Source organism: Octopus sinensis, linkage group LG25 (assembly GCF_006345805.1).
Source record: "Octopus sinensis linkage group LG25, ASM634580v1, whole genome shotgun sequence".
Taxonomy (NCBI): Eukaryota; Metazoa; Mollusca; class Cephalopoda; order Octopoda; family Octopodidae; genus Octopus; species Octopus sinensis.
In genome coordinates, this window is record NC_043021.1 from 17,777,753 (window position 1) to 17,795,734 (window position 17,982).

Here is a 17,982-nt window from a genome sequence, read left to right on the forward strand (position 1 = left end):
GTTACACCCTTGTACCTAGATGAAATAGGAGGTGGAGCAGGTTGGGAGGAAGGTGACGGCTCACTTTAATGAGAAACTGAAATAAAATGTGATACTGCAATTGGGTGTAGCAGGTCAAAGACATCGCAAAATGGATGCCTTTGAGGCTGGAGGGGGATTTTAGAAAAAAATAGTCGGAAAGACTAAGGAAAACGAAAGAGTCGTTTAGGTCTGAGGATAGAGAAGAAGAAGAACCAGCGCTTATATATCTTTGTAAACATTGGCTTTAAACTGACTATAGGTATGACTCTCTATTTATGCACATGTATGTGTGCACCAGTATTTATCTGTGCACACATTTATCTATGTGTGCACACCTGTATATTTATGTGGGAGTATACATGTATTTATCTGTGTGTGTACGTGCACGTGTATATTTGTGTGCATGTATACATGTATTTATCTGTGTGTACATATGCACACGTGTGCATGCATACATGTATTTCTGTGTGTGTGCATGCGTGAATCAGGCCCTATACTACAGACATTTGAAACTATCTGACTACCACATCATAAAATTTTTATTTTGTTAAAAACAAAAACAAAAAGAAATCGATCCCGCTTTTGGTTGACATTGTCCACCCACACACACACAATTTGTCTGAATGCTTTCAACACATTGCATGAGCTAGACAAAACAAACAAACAAACATGGTGTTGACGATGTGCCAACTGGTACACCAGAGCAACAAGCAGCTAGAGTTGCCAATTTTTAATACAAGTACACTAATAAAGGGATCAATTGCTAAGCATGAATGAATGGCAAGGCAAACTAGTTTTATCAACAAAGAAATGCAACAATGCTATTGAGAACACTTGTGAAAAGCCGCATTAACAACTGATTTATAACATCCTACCATTATTGGCAAAGAAAAAAAAATCTAATTTTCTCTTTCACCACAAAATTTTTAATTCGCATTACACAAAAATATGGCATATCGCTTTCTCGTTCTATCCTATTTGCAACTAATCAAAATGAATTAAAAGCACATTATTATTTACAATTTTTAGTGACGAGATAATTTCTTTATCCTTCCAATACAAATGTTTTACTCCAAGGTCGAGTATTAATAAAGACATCTCTATTTCTCACAGCAATTCAATAAAGTGAAAAGATCAAGGAGTAGCAGGAGAGGATTATGGATGTATTATACAGAATTCCAAAATTAATCATCTCCTAGACTTAACACGTAAATGACGTTAAAATCAAATTTGCTAAATTCCTCAATTGTCTAAATGTGATACAAACACACACACACACATATATATATATATAATATATATATATATATATTATATATATATATATATATATATATATATATATATATTATATATATATATATTAGTTGTTTGTTAGAAGAGAAGTGAAACAGATTTTGCCAGCAAAGATCAATAATTATTAAGAAGTAAACTTCAATGATAGATGTTCTTGCTGCATGTCTTCTATCAATAGCTGCTGACAGTCAGATCTTTTCTTCTCTTCTTTCTCCAAAACTAGGAAATGTAACCAAGATATTGCAGAAACAAAATTTCCTGCCACTAACAAGAATCATTCTAGATTCCACAGGCAGCAATTTGTCATCATTTCAGATTCTTGATTTGTTAAAACTATAAACTAAAAGTATTCATTCAATCTGCCTTTCACTTTCCCCGCTAATTTCTCTATTAACCTTTTCCAGAAATAACCTTCCTACTCAACACCATTAACTAATCAATTAACATATGATTATACTAATCATTTGCTAATCTTAGAGGATTCTTTTTAAAACAGATTATTTTTCTCGGTTCATCTTCACCCAAATGTCATCAGATCAAATGAAAGTTTTATTTTTGTTTTCCACTAAAGGATCTACAATTCCATGAAACCAGAAGCAATATGCTCTTATCAGCAGTTCTATCTTTTCCAGATTATTCCTTCATTACTAAACACCAATAACACCTGTTATAATATATACAACTACATCTTCATGTTGGCCAATAGCAACAAGTGATATGCAAAGAATTCCTAAAGAGTTACATCAATCGCAACAGATAAGCAAGAATTACTGCTTTCATCTGTCACAAGACACACACACACACACACACACACACCTATTCTAGAATGTAAAACAATGTGATCAACAAAGATTATAATAATAAAAACGAATCTAAATAAAAACATTAAAAACATCATATAATTTTCCATAACATTGTGGAACCAGACAAAATATTCCTGATGAACAAGTGGGTGGGTAGGGGAGTGAATGGTGGTTGGTGAGTAGATAGGCAGGTAGGTAGGTAAGTAGGTAGGTAGGAGGTGAAATTTTACCATGTTCTTCTCTATTCAACAAGTCATACTATCGTGTGCAGACATTTTCCTTGACTATTTTACAGAAATTCAACAGGGTTTTTAACCTTGATCAGTAGCAGTAAAATCATCATCATCATCATCACCACTGTTGTAGTTGTTGTTGTCATCATCTTTGCACAATAGTTCACTAGATGTTCACATTGTTTGGCATCATGACAAGTCAGATATTTAAAATAGAAGTTTTGCTTCTACTATCAACTACTACACTACTATCCTAAAGTAGGTGGTATTCAAATGACATGACAATATTATTGCAAACTAAAACTAGTGTTGTTCACTTTAATCATTAAAAAAAAACAACAACTAAAAACCTATTTAAAAAAAAAAAAGACGTTACTATTTCTAAAACAATTTGGTATGTAACAACAAACCCAACTGGTATGTTTAAATGTAAGAGATCACCGAAAAACATGCAAACAACAACACCTACATCTACTACGCCTAAACTGTAGTAAAATAAAATAAATCTGACAGCTTTCTCTCTTGTTCGGAGTCAGTCAAGTGTTTGGCCCAGAGACTGTGCAGTTGTTATTTAATAACATAAATTGTGCCCATGCTGACAGGCAGGAATTTAGAAATTAGCTTGCAAAATACCAACTACAATTTAACATGGTGCCCACTCTTTTAAGATATGCAGCACTAACCTGCAGGAATTTCAGAATATTCCTTAAGGAAAAAGTAATCTTCTTCAACCCAGATAATGCAATATCTTGCTTCACATATTATTTCTCCTCCTCCAGAAGAGAAACTGGAGATATTTTACTATGGTACTGATGGTTAAACAATACACCATACTGACACTACATGAACAGTGTTACAAAGGTGAATATTAAAGTAATGTTTTTAAATTGTGAAAAGCTAAGAGCTGTACACCTTCACAACCACGTACCAATGACTACCCAGGCACATAGCTTGCTATAGAAAGATTATAAGAGGAGTTTATCCATAATACAAGCTCTATCTAGTGGTAGCTTAGTAGTATTGTTCTGAATCAGAACAGTTGTACAAACACCAAGAGAACATTGCATGTCTGTGGTGACTATAATCATCAGATTTGTCCAGATTCTTATTCAACATCTTAATAGCAGTTAACCTCCTTCAAATCACACCACACCATTATAAAATATCTCGCAGAACATGGATAATGTAATCTGTATACACTACATCGAAATAGGAGGCAAGGTCAGAAGTAGTCGCCCATCAAGGATGACCTGGAGTGGACACTGATACCATGACAAAGAAAAATAGAGCTAAACAACATAATTTCATGTTAAGACATAATAGACAGGGGCTTCATAATTAAGGCCATACATGCTCTGAATAAAGAAATATAAGGTTTAATTTACAAGACGATGATATTGCTAAATAAATTCCAATTAAAATGTTTTATGCCATAATGTTGATATACAATTTAAATGTAACTGAAAGCTCAAGGAGAAAGAGCAAAGTTAATATAACTTGTCACACCAATTTATCTAAGAGCGTCTCTCATTCAAGGATATAAAATATTTTGTTTAAAAGTATTTATATGTAAATTAAAACCTTTAATATGAGAAGCATTTTGTTAAGCTAAGTTGCAAGCACTGGCTTAACGAACAACTTTATTAAATATCTTGATTATTCCTGCATTAGAAATAGGGTGACAGGAGGGTTAATTCCTGGCAGTGAAAAGTTAATAACACATATGTAACAAGTAGTTATGTATAGTAATTATATATAGCAAGTGATTATAAATTAATGAAGAAATCTCATACACAAAAATTATTTCCAAAACTACACTTTATTCATTCAAACCTCGTTGATGCTTTTGATGAAAAATTTTCCACATTGGACTCAATACACCACAATGTTAAGAGATTTCTCTGAAACAACACGGACACCTGAATATGTTTGAGGACATCAGATTAATAGCTAAATTAACTGTGTCTGTCATAGACTGAAACAGCTTATCTGTGTTTAAACACTGTCGTATAAACAAGTTTATACATTTTTATAGTCCACATTAACTTCAAAGCATAAAATTTGATATTTTAAATGTCTGTGTCATACTCATATCAGATAACTCTTTCGAAACAAAGATAATGAGAAAAAAAGACTATGTTTTTCTAATAAAATATGCATCGAAATACAACAGCAACTGGCAAAAAGTAGGCTGGGTGGGGGTGGGGGTAATTTTGCTATATATCAAATCTTTGGTTAAATGAATATAAATATACAATAAGCACTGTTAGATCTATAACCAATCATATTGACATTACAATATGATTAGAAAGCAGTGTAACATAGCTTATATCAGTGACAAAAGATAGTAAAGATCAATCTTATCAAGGTAGTATATTACAATACACTCGTACAATCCATCAGAATTGCTAGGTATTTGTTATACATTACCCCCACCACCACAAACACCACCAAATTTCAAGATAACAAATTATCAAAATATAATATTTTACATAAAATTATGGAGATTTTTTTTTTTCTCTCTCCTCATTAAAATCTTCTCAGACACCATTATTGATAAAGGATAAACTAGAAACCAATATAACCAAATACAAACAGCTCTTAGTGCAGTCAGTCACATAGAGTACAGTGATATATAAACATTTGTAAAGTGTTTCAGATCGCATTTAAAGAATGACCCAGCTCCAGGACATACCTCATTAACATTATCGCCAATAGATTACCACCTGCTCCAGCTTCAATTATTTTTCAATGCCCACCACATACACAAATGCTGGCCTACAGATATTCAGACCAAACACCAACCAAATCAACAATCACACAAGTTTGGGGAAAGTTCAGAGGCTGGGTCTTTTCTTCCATAGCTGAATTATTATATTTCTACCAAATAACTTTAGCTGTGAAATTATGAAACTGTTATAAGTCAACACTAGGGTGGTTATAAGTCAACACTAGGGTGGCTATATACACTACTACAATATAGGTGGGGGGGGCTTGTTTTATTGTTGTGATGGTGATCCTGTGCTGGTGCCATGTGAAAAAACACCCAGTACACTCTATGGAGTGATTGGCATTAGGAACGGCATCCAGCCATAGAAACCAAGCCAAAACAGACATGGAACCTGGTGTCACTCTCCAGCTGGTCAACTCCTGCCCAACCTATGCCAGCATGGAAAATGTTATATAATGATGATGATCGTCATCATCATCCAGTTGGTCAATCAACCGGACAATGAATTAGTGTGTGAAATAGCTGAGTATCCCTGACATATGTACCCTTAACCCTTTAGCATTTAAACCAGCCGTATCCGGCCCAAATATTCTACCTGTTCTGCATTCAAACTGGTTGGGTCTAGCCTATCACACCTACCCTACAATATCATTCCAAAAATAAACTATCACATCATAAAAACCCAAAAGCTATGAGATAATACATGATCAATTTAAAACAATGCAAATAAGCTTTACATTAGTCAGTATAATCTGAAATGCTAAAGGGTCAAAGTAATTCCAAAGCAGAATCGGTGACCCACAATGCGTAACAAAGCTGTATGTATGTTTGAATTACAGGTACAGTCCATCTATCAGGCTTCAATACAGTTTCCATCTATTTAAATTCATTCATTAGGTTTGGACCAACATGATGCCAAACAAATTTTCAAGTTGTTTGTGGTCTTGGCATCGATAAATACAAGAAATCCAGTTCACCACCTTCAAGAAGTTTAATAAGAAGAATCTAAAGGAACTCGTTTTCATACTTCAAAAATTAACAAATTCAACTCTTACGGAATTCATATTTTTTCTTTAAAGATATTTAATTATTCAATTAGAATGTTTTAATATATCATTTAAAAAACATAGAGTAAAAAGAAAAATATAGTAGTTCAGATATCAGAAAAATCAAAAAAGACTTGTTTTTCCCCCCCCCCACCTTAAGTATATTGGTAAGTAAAGCCATCAAGTTTTTTTGTAGATGTTTTATAGAAAAAATAAATACAAGATGAGAAGAAGCACCATCCCTGAACGTGAAACAGATAGATTAATTAACGAGAGGTCAACGCTAGCTGTTGGCCATCATTAAATATAACAACCACCGATCATAGAAAATAGGCCTCGCAATTTATTTAAACGAATAACAATAATCAATTATTTCAATCTTTTCTAATTCTGTTATTGAAGTGAGGCAGCTTTTGCAGCCATGTCTAGTAATTTATCAGTTTGACAACACAGCAACGTTGGTGAAAATACAGGCGGAACCTGCTGAAAATATACTGATTTAACAATGCAGCGGGATATCTAGCAAATAATCAATAAGTTGGAGAGAGAAAAAAAGAAAAAAGAAAAAGGAAAAGGAAATAAATAGCCAACAACAATTATTCTCTCTCATCGTCCCTGCACCCGATATCAGTCTATTATTCACTCTCTCTCCTCGCACCTGCATCCCTGCCCTACTATCAATGTATTGAAATAACAAAGAAATATGTTGTTAGAGAGAGAGAATGAGAGTGGAGAGCAGTTGTGAACGGCGGAGGAGGAGGAGGAATGAAATAAAACTTTCTCGTTTTCTTTCTTTTTATTTTATAAAGCAATGATGTTGATGCACGGAGCTTGAAGAACCTTGATTAAAGATGGTTGTAAACAACAATCCTGTGAATTCTATTAACATTCATCTGGCCCATAGTAAGCCATAAGCCAGCTTTAATCAACGGTTGTCATTCAAGAGTGAGCAAACTAAAGAAACAAACCAAACCAGGATTATTGTTCTCTTTCCATTGTTAATAAAATACCAACTCACTTTCTCCCCCCCACCCCCGTCTCTCTTCCTCAAACCGTGACAATTCAACTCTTCACAATTTTCACCAATACATTTATTACACAAAAGTAATTTCTATATCTAACAACTTAAGACAGTTTACTCAGGTAAACTCTCCAAAATGATAAGAACACAGTTAAAATAATTCTTCAGTTTGAAAGTAATTCGATTATCCAGTTCCGGGAAAGACACTGCATACAAAGCAATTTTCTAACGAACTTGTTGTACATAGTTTATCTCAACTGATTAAATCCTGACACATTTCTCCTCCAGTAACGACATACCAAGCTCTCAGTAAATGTATTGCATTAGCCTGGAAATAATCTATACATTTGCAAATGCTCTATAAATTTAAAAACATTAGGATTTATAGATCTTAAGAACAAGCAAGCAAGCCAATCAGTTGGTTGGCTTTTGCTTTACCATGCATATGTATCGTTCGAGCAGGTATCGATCAATATTACAAGCCACATGAACCGAAAAGGACATCTCAGTTTTTCCTTCCAGTGAATTAAAATAGGTAAGAAGACAAGAACTGATCACAGAAATGGTTTGGCGCTGTTGCAAGTGTTGCAGTTATTTACAAGAGACTAATTCCAGGGCAACGGCAGAAGCATTGAGAACTTCTCTGCCATCAACAACATACAATATTGTTTAATGAGTATCAGAATATTCAAAAGAGAACCGGTTTAACTCTTTTTCAAAGACAACACATATGCCTGGACCAAAACATACAAAGAATAATTAATCACAATCTCAATATTTTCAAAGAACTGTTTTATTTTGCAACAGAAGCCTCAAAAAATATTTTACGTATTTATTTATTTATTTATTGGTACTTTTATTTAAATTGATTTGTAAGTCTTCTGGACAAAGAATTAAATTATCAAATGTGAATCTGTTTTAGTAGCTATAAGTTGTGTTAAAATCATTTTTAAATATATAACTTTAAAAAAAAACAAAAAAACAGAAGTCATGAAATAATGGTAATTATTGTTAGACTTGGAAGAATTTCAAATCTGAACATTTGACAAACCATAAAAGACTACAATTCGAGCCTTCAGTCAGTTGTAAAGTATTTTCTCTTTTATTGTAAACTAATGAGGACAATGGAGAATTAAAAAAAAAAAAAAAAAAAAAAAAGTCGAAGAAGATTTTTTTAAATGGATATAAATCATCCTCCATTTATGCACTGCAATTAAATTTTTCAATTATCTTACGAGGCAAACATGATTCAAGAACATTATTGATGTAATAGAGCAGTGCATAGTGTTTTCTGAATATTTTAATTAAACCAGCACAACTATAATAAACATGCTGTTTGAATTGTATTAGATTTACTAAACAAGTTTAATACAAAGCCTTATATTATTATATAAGTAACGACAAGAACTTAGAGCTCTGTTGTCGCTATTATCAATTTCATGCATGTTTGCACAGTTGGAGAGAATGAGCAATAATTGAAACCAATATTTATGATTTGGTATCCTTAAGTTGAATAATGTTTACATGGAATAATAATAATAATAATAATATATCCTCCAAGTGCCTCTCACAGTAGAGCTAACTGTATAAAGCTACATAGTAATGTTATCAGTTCAACACAACAATAGTAAATATTGAATACAGTCAGTCAACTGACAGTTATATAACCTGGCTGAACTTTACACAGCCTTTGCTCTTGTTGGCTTTTCTCATCGTATCAACAACCATTCACTTAAATCTCACTCACAACTATGTTGCTTCAGTTAAGATTTCCCTAAACAATTTTTAATATCCTTACACATTAGTCTAATATATGATTCATATTTAGCTTCCCCCTGAACATACATACCTAATACAGAATAACAAATCATCTAATCAGATAATACTCCCCTGTTACAGTAAATAATTTGAAACAATCTTTTGACAACATCTCCGATTACAATTTTATAAATAATAACAGTGAAAATAAATTAGGAGAAATATCTTCTTTAACCTCACCACCACCACTGCTAACTACTTTCTGTTGTATTTCAACGTGTCTCTTTGTAGTGTGTGTGCAGCGTCTAATGATACTGTAGGTGATAGTGCTAGAATTTAGCCAATGTATTTGGCTAAATCATTCTCAAGACACCTATTAGTATAGGGATCATTTCTGTTCTCGCATGCACACATAAGTGAGGGGTGAATAGGAGGACAATGGTGTATCTACCTATGTACAACTCCTAGGATTTGGGACCACTGAGCGAAGGTAAAGATTTCAACAAACTGAACACTTGGTTACAATTCCCAGATGAGTTAAATTCATTTAGTGTTCAATTTTTGTTTTTGATTTTTTAATAAGAAAGCTTTGAACATCAAGCACAACTTACCATTCTTCACTCACTCCTTTAGATCAGGTTTATGATGCATGAGGAAGCGGGCAGAATCATTTAAAACACTGGCAAAAAATGCTTTAAGGTATTTGTGTTCTGGCACTTTGCATTTGAGTTCAAATCATTAGTATACCAGACTAAATGCTTGGCAATACTTCTGCTGGCTCTTAATGTTGAGTTCAAATCCCACTAATGTTAACTTTGTCTTTTATCCTTTGAAGGCTGACAAGAGAAAGCCATCCCAAAAAAACTCAGTCACCAACATGACTTCAGACTCATTGATGTGTTGCTTCTCTCTTTCTCTGCATATTCTACCGTTACCACAATGACCTCTGCACTTAATGCACGCCACCTCTGTCTAAGTATCTTCACCCATACTACCATCTCCCTGCTGAGAACATCATACAGAACTAACCAAATCCAATATCTCTTGGGTCTTGGAGAATTTGCTACAGACATGTGTGCTGCATCTTTTTCATTAAACCACTGAAACTATCAATCACCATCTATTTGTGCAGCAAGGTATTTAGGGTCAGATACCCTTCCTGATGCCAACCCTCACCTGTTTCCATGTGAGGTAATGCTTACCGTCCTATCTATCATAGGAAGCACAAGCAATTTCACATACATCCACAACAGAACTTCCGCCTACCAAATTCACTCACAAGGGTTTGTCCAGCCCTTGGCTACAGAAGAAGACTTGCCCCAAAGTGCCACAAAGTGGGACTGAATATGAAATCATGTGGCTGAGAGAAACATCAATGCAGGTTAAATGTCATGAGTAAAATGTCAGGAGAATTTCAATACTCCTGTGGTGGTTTACAGTAACCTATGGTGGTTCCAATCCAAGCAGGGCAATCTGTGAACTAGACACACATTAATCTGGAGGTGGTTATGTTCAACAAATTTAATAAATTGAATGCTTACTCATACAGAGTGAAAACAATTAAAAAATTGGTTTTAACAGGGACTTGAAGATTTCACATGACAGCTTATTCAACCAGTGGTTGGTCCAGTAACCCATCAGGTGAAACTTACACACATACACACACACATTTTAAGAAGGCAGGTGACACCTTTCATACTGTACAGCTTTAACAAGAAACCAGCTATAAACTTTATTTTTTGCTGCTTCACCTGATAAATGTTATTTAAAAGATTAAATTTCACTCGTATAATGTAATCTGGTTGGAGAGATTTTTTAAAAAAAACAAGAAAAATTGCAAAATTCAATGAGAGAAGACAAAAATATTGAAACATAATAAAATAAACAAAAAGAAGTCTCTCCAATATATCACAATCAATGTAGTAACATTAAGTAAATTGTATAAATATGTTGTTTTTCAAACTAGAGTAATTAAATCTGTCAGAGCAAGCTCTAACGACCTGAAAATGTTTTCCATTTACAACAAAAGGAACAAATAAACATGTATATACATATATGTATATACATACAGAGCATAAAGTTGCAACAGGAACCACCATATATATATATATATATATATATATATATATATATATTATATACACACACACACATATGTGCGTGTGTATGTAAATATATGTATAACTCAAAGTGGAATCATTCCATATAAGTAAGTGTTCATTAACAGACTGTTTTATAGCTTTAATTCCAGTCAGACGGGCTATAAACATTAATTATTTTCTAATTCTTTATAAATATATAATTAAAGGGGGAAACTGCTTCAAATTATTTGGAGCTAGTTTTCACTCAAACTTCATTAAATGAGCAACATTTCAATAAGATTAATCACTTTATTCCTAAGAGATAGCCTACTTCATTTAACTGTATAATAGAAACATAAAGAAATAAAAGATGGGCTGCATCCTCCTCTTCATTGAAATACGTTACATTTAATGAGTGTGTGTGTGTGTGTGTGTGTGTGTGTGTGAGGGGCTTTCCCTTATCACCAATTTAATCCCTGACGCCTTCAAACTAAACATCTTTTGTTGAGCCTGTTTTTAATAAGGCATATTTACACTCATGTTTAGCACTGGATCTCTTTCATTCAAGTAGTTAAGGCCAAAACGTATTTCAAACAGACACACACACACACACACACACACACAAATCTATATGCGTGCGTGTGTGTGTGTGTGTGTGTATATCAGACATGGCCTACATGAGACATGGTTCATCACCAGGCAGGCTATATTGCTAAAAAAAAATTCAAGGTAATTTTTCATTAGGTGTGACATTTGGAAAGTCCACGGGTCACAGTCTGCCCGTAAATGGTTTATATTTACACATGTCTAAAACTGGTATTGTTCACATTGTGCCTGTCTACATCCCATAACTTAGCAGTTCAACAAATAGGGAAGAATAAAACAAAATAGCAGGCCTGAAATTAGAGCTGTGGGTGGTTCCACAGCATCACTACAATCCACTGATGGACACCAGTAAAACAAGAACGAGAAGCCTGTGTGCACACATGCATGTGTAATTTCCCGGCCATTGAAGAAGTGAAGGCCATCATGGTTGCATATCGTAACAATACCAAGATAAACACCGACATGAAGACGGCAAATTTAGAAGCAAAGAAATGAGGTTATTATTTTCGAAAGATCCATAAAATAACCTGCTTGGATTCTGTTGACCAAAATATCTATAAACTTTCCATCACCAAATGAATAACAATTGTTATAGTCCTTTAAGGATCTGTTTGGGATGGCTGTGCAGTGAGGAAGCTCATTTTGCAACCATGTGGTTTCGAGTTCACTTTCCCAGTGCAACATCTTGGACAAGTGTCCTCTACTTTGGCCCTTGGGTGACCAATGCCTTTCTGAGTGAATCTGGTGAATGGCAACTGTGTGTGTGTGTGTGTGTGTGCGCGTGCATGTGCGCGGTGTGTGTGTGTGTGTGCGTGTTCATTTAATTTCACACGCAACATCCATAAAATCTTTCAGTTGATAGTTTTACCCTGCGTAAGTTTATTTTCTGTGAAAATAATATTTGATTTTTTTGAAATCACTTCCACCCACAAACACTTACACCACCACCAGGGCAAATTTGAATTTATTAAGAATTTTTTGCAAATCATTCATTTTATCACAACCTACATCAGCGTTTATACCCATGGCCCGCTTTTGTTGTTGTTGTTGTTGCTGCTGCTGTGGTGGTGGTGGTGGTGAGAAGCTTTCCAGCTTGCTAGTATGAGGCAACACAAAGTTGATCGCAGAAAGCTTTTAATTCCAGGTATGTTAAACCTTACATGTGACCAACATAGACCCTAAATGCCAACACAAAAGCATATTGGGCACTTTGCACAGTGTATACACAACACACACACACACACACACACACACACACATAACATACATGCCTCTGGTGTTTTCTGCATGAATGCAAAGCATGCAATGCATACCTAACATAAATAGAAGTGAAAGCAATTAACAAATCAGAATTTATTAGAGAGCTTTCATTTCTATCTGAGAAACAGGGGACATACAAACATTCTAGTATATATCCTATGGATTCAATATGGTTTTGACTTAAAATTCCATGTTTATGTACCAGCAGTTATCCTTAATAGTGTGTGTGTGTGTGTGCACACACAGACACACACACTTTCAATTCTACTAGACTGTATACTTCAAAATCATGTAACGTTTTAAAACACCTAGACATTTAACTCCAAGCCAAAATATACATATATTTATATTCATCAATTTCTTGCCTGCTATAAAAATTTGGTCTAATTATAATAAAATTCCCATAACAAACTCTATACAATTAAGCGGAACTAACCGTATGTATGTAAAACCATAAGCAGAGCAATAGGTGCAGGCATGGCTGTGTGGTCATACTTATTGGTAATGGTGTAGAAGTAGAGAGAGAGAGGGTGTGTGTGTGAGTGTGTTTTTTTTGGGGGGGAGTCCTGATTTGTTTATGTCCACAGTTTCAGCAAAAGGAACTGATAGGATAAGTTTGTACATAAGAAGAAAAAAAAAAAAACAAGCATTGGGGTTAATTTGTTTGACCAAACCCTTCTTAACAGTGCCCCAACACAACCAAATTCCAATGACTGAAACAAGTAAGGAACAAAAAGATGCCCATGGAGAGACAACACAATGATGTGTTTTCAAACCCAACAATCACACAGCAAATAATGCTTTGGAGAAATCTCACTTCCTCTCTCATCCAACCACATCTCTTTATGGTAACATTGTTTTTTATAAAAAAAAATTTAAAACAAAAGGAACCCAATACATTAACACATGGATTCCTTACTATTCAAAACAGATTTGATTTTTTTTTTTATTTTCTTCAACACCAAAATTAATGAAACCCTCCCTCTCAATTATCTGTTTCTAAAACAGAACAGCTAAAAACTTTTATCTACAATAAAATCCCCTAGAAATAAATATATTCAATATATACACCAATTCCTGTTTTTTTTTTAACAATAAATATTTGCTTTCATCTTCAATGTGTCGTTTGAACCTACCATCAATACATCCATAAAACCCCACACCTTTAATAAGTAATAACTATTGTAACAACCACACTTCGTGAGCTTTGGCCTTCAATGACTAAACTCATTCATAAACCAGGTACAAAATGACAATAATACAAACACTTCATAGTTATTTCACAGACAAACTGTTACATTTGAACTACAATATTATTATATCGTGGTGATGGTAAAGAAATGTTCATAGAAATAAAGATTGACTTGCTACAATATATATATATATATATATATTATATATATATATATATATTATATATGGTGTGAGGTGGTTAAGAAGCTCACCTTGCGACCATGTGATTTTGTGTTCAATCCCACTGCATTGCACCTTAGGTAATTGTCTTGTATTATTATGGCCCTGGGCCAATAAATGCTTTGTGAGTGAATTTGGTAGACAGAAAACTATGTGCAAGTCTATCGTGTGTGTGTGTGTGTACACGTGCGTGCGCACATATACCCCTCCTCCAGTACTTTACAATTACTGCTGGTTTGCTTACATCCATGTCACTTAGCAGTTCAGCAAAAGAGATCAACAGAATAAGTAGCAGGTTTAAAAGTAAGTACTGAGGTTGATTTGTTCCACTAACCACTTCAAGACAGTGCCCCAGCATGGCTGCAGTCCAGTGAGTGAAACAAGATATAAAACACACACACACACACACACACACAAAAGAAAGGGAAACCAAAATAGCAGGCATCAGTAGGAGAGGTGGCACAGTTGGTAAACTGAAGCCAATATAAAAATGCTGGATTTCTTTCTAAGCACGCTGCTACCATTGAAGATATTTAACATCTGTAAAATGGGGAAGGTGTGTGGAGAGAGAGGTCTGTATTGTCAGGTTATATAAATATATATATATATACACTACTGTATGCTAATCAGCAGCTCAAATTGTAAACTACTATTCAGTTTTAACTGCAAAGTAACCTAACACCTTGTAATGGTACTAAATTCAGCAGAATGTGTATATACACACACACACACACACACACACACTTTGCCTTAACCACTTATTGTTTTAGGATTATTCCAGCAAATGACATGTCTAAAAATACAAGCTTAAAAAGTCAGCAGGTCTCTCATTCTCTTTCAATATGTATGCACACGCACACACACACACACACACACATGAGTGTGAGGGAGGGAGATTTTTAAAATATGCAAAGAATTAAAGGAAAAAAAAAAACACAATTAGGTAAGTTTTAACATCTCCAGTAACATTTCTCTGAACTGAAAATTTTTTAAACAAGAAAGTAACTTAGAACAATGTGGTCCAAAGCGATTAAAAGTAGATATAAAGAATTAAGTTACATAAACACAGAGACAGACGGACAGGCAGGCCAGCAGACAGACGGACAGATTGGAATATTATCTACAATTTAAGTTTATAAATAAATAATCCAAAACACAAATAGCAGCGAATCAATTCTACTGCTTGGTGATAGTGAAGGTGAGGGTGGGGGTGGGTATGTAAGCAGATGCAGTCTCTAAATAAAGTGGTTCCAAGAATAGAACAGGTTTTGGTTTATGAGAAGCCTCGGTGGCTGAATGAATGGGGGTACAAAGCCTCGGTGGCTGAATGAATGGGGGTACAGAGTTCATATCAGGCTATTGGTGGTATGGATGAGAGACAAATCACTCTCAGCCCTTCTCCCATAAATGGTGGAGGGTTGGTAAGGGCACTGTGGTCTGCAGTACAAACCGTTACACTCTTACCCATCTCCCAACAACAATGAACCCTTTATCAAGATCACAAGGTCAAAGATATTGAGCTAAAACAGACCCCCCTCAAACTGGGTGGTACATGGAGAGAAGGGACAAGCTGTAGCTGTACAAGAGTGTTGGGGGTATTTAAAAACTTTTTTCATTTAAACCCTAGGACTCATAAGACCAGTTACTCAATTTCCAGGGCACTGGTCTATTTAAGGCAGCAATTTTGAGCAGTGGACAAGTCAATAACATCAAGCCCAGAACTTGTAATTTATTTTATCAATCCAGAAGAGAAAGGCAAAGGTGACCTCAGTAGGATTTGAACACAGAACATAGAGAGTCAGAAGAAACACTGCTAAGTACCTTGTCTAATGTGCTAATAATTCTGCCAACTCATTGTACGAGAATTTTGCTATTTAGATATTAACTTTTTATAAAAAGATTAAGCTTAATATCATGACAAACTGCGTGTTATCCAGAGTTAGAACAGTAACCTACTTTTAGTTTAAGCTATGTACTAAGGGTTGGGTCAATAACTCAGGTTAAGTAGTAACATATTAAATATTCGCTTATAGTAAGATGGTGCTGTGGTAGGTAGTTGCTCGTGTCGAACTAGTACCCGGAACTAAATTACTCTGACCTGATATTAGCATGTGAATAAACATTAAAAATTGAGGATGAAGAGTGAATCATAGTGAGAGGGTGTCGGAGAAGTCTTAATAAAAAGAGCAATAGTTAGAAAAGTTTGAGAAGTATTGGACTCTTGAAAGCTTAAGTTTGTAAAAGGAACTTAGTAAAAATTACCAGTAGTTATTTCAACTGCACACACAAACACACACACATACATGATATAAAAGGCCATAAATTGATAAAATCAGAAAAGTGTACGATGAAGCACCAAACTAGATTGTTTCCACATACACTAATACAACTAAATTAACATAATAATGTTAGGCCAGTATAAGAAATATTTTGAAAAGGATTACAAAAGCAGAAACATAGATTGTATGTAATAAACCATTAAATCGATCATTTCTGAAGAATACGCACACAATCTCCTTAGCCAATGATGAAGTCACTGACTTCACCCAATCTGCTAGAAGTAGCAGCTGAATTTCCTTCAAGTCACATGTCATATTCAACAAGACTTACACAGTAGATAGTGTAATCCTAGTTAGATTATGTCTGTGGCTAGATAGTCTATTGACTATTGATCTGTTTGATTGTGGTTGAGCTGGAACTAAACAAGATCCCTTACTATTAACATACCAACCTCTCTCTCCTACATTACAACGAATTTGATTACTGCAACAAGTATTCCAAGGTCCTCTGTAACCCTTTAAAGCCAAGACAGAACTTCTATCTACAGGATCTTAAAATGCTAGAAATAGCAGCCAAATCTCTCTCTCTCTCTCTCTCTCATATCACCACTTCTTAATTAAAAAGATAATCGATAAGTTTGATAAAGAAATAGCTGGAATATCTCTGGGTATAGATTTGCTTCATCATAGCTGACCTAGGATTAAACAATTCCATTAGTTTCTCCACTACACACACACACACCCTGGATGAGGCAATAAAACAGGTCAATTATTCAAACTTGCCCAAGCATCATCATCATCATGATACTGTTTTGGTCATTGGGGATGCTAGCAGCCCCATGGACTGGTTTAAATTATCCAAAATATGTAATCTTCAACTCAGACATTATTGTTGTAAGTCCTAGGGCAAATAGTGATGGCTACCTACTTTCCAGGACATCTAAATGACTTAGGTTGCAACAATGTTCCTCCAGAACAGGATGCCAGTAAAGCAGGGTTACTCATTTGCAGTTGAATGGACTGGAGCAGTATGAAATGTTTGCTTCAGGGGAAAAAACACACACATGCACCACCCAGTCCAGCAACCAAAATTATGATGTCACAGTTGTGAATGCAACACCCTAGGCACTTAGCCACATGACCTCGGTAATACAAGAATGAAAAAAGAATAAAAATCGATGGAAGCTGTTAAACAATTTGTAGAAAAGAATAAGAAGTGTTTACCTTTCAATAAGATTATGAAGGGCTTTGAAGAGAAGTGTCCGACATTCATAGGATAAGCCATTGTCCTTGTCTTTGTCTTTATCTTTATCCCAACAGCCTTTGTCAATTTCTGGAAAGAACACAAAAAAAAAAGAAATTAAGATTTTAAAACAATAAAACTTTACTAACATAAAATATTTCTATCTCGTTGCTATGTTTATTGTCAATAAA

At 34.6% G+C, this 17,982-nt stretch overlaps 1 protein-coding gene across 6 annotated transcripts in view; it reads right to left on the reverse strand.

The window, feature by feature from the left end:
* Positions 1-17,982, reverse strand: part of LOC115224396 (mediator of RNA polymerase II transcription subunit 13-like) — a 212,252-nt gene that overhangs the window by 100,359 nt on the left and 93,911 nt on the right. For 5 of the 6 annotated variants that reach the window (XM_036513190.1, XM_036513189.1, XM_029795291.2 and 2 more), the window contains exon 3: positions 17,773-17,881. In XM_036513190.1, coding sequence (XP_036369083.1) covers positions 17,773-17,881 — 109 coding nt within the window. Of the gene's footprint in view, positions 1-11,278; positions 11,288-17,772; positions 17,882-17,982 lie in introns of those variants that run through there. The other variant, XM_029795289.2, reaches the window with a different exon arrangement.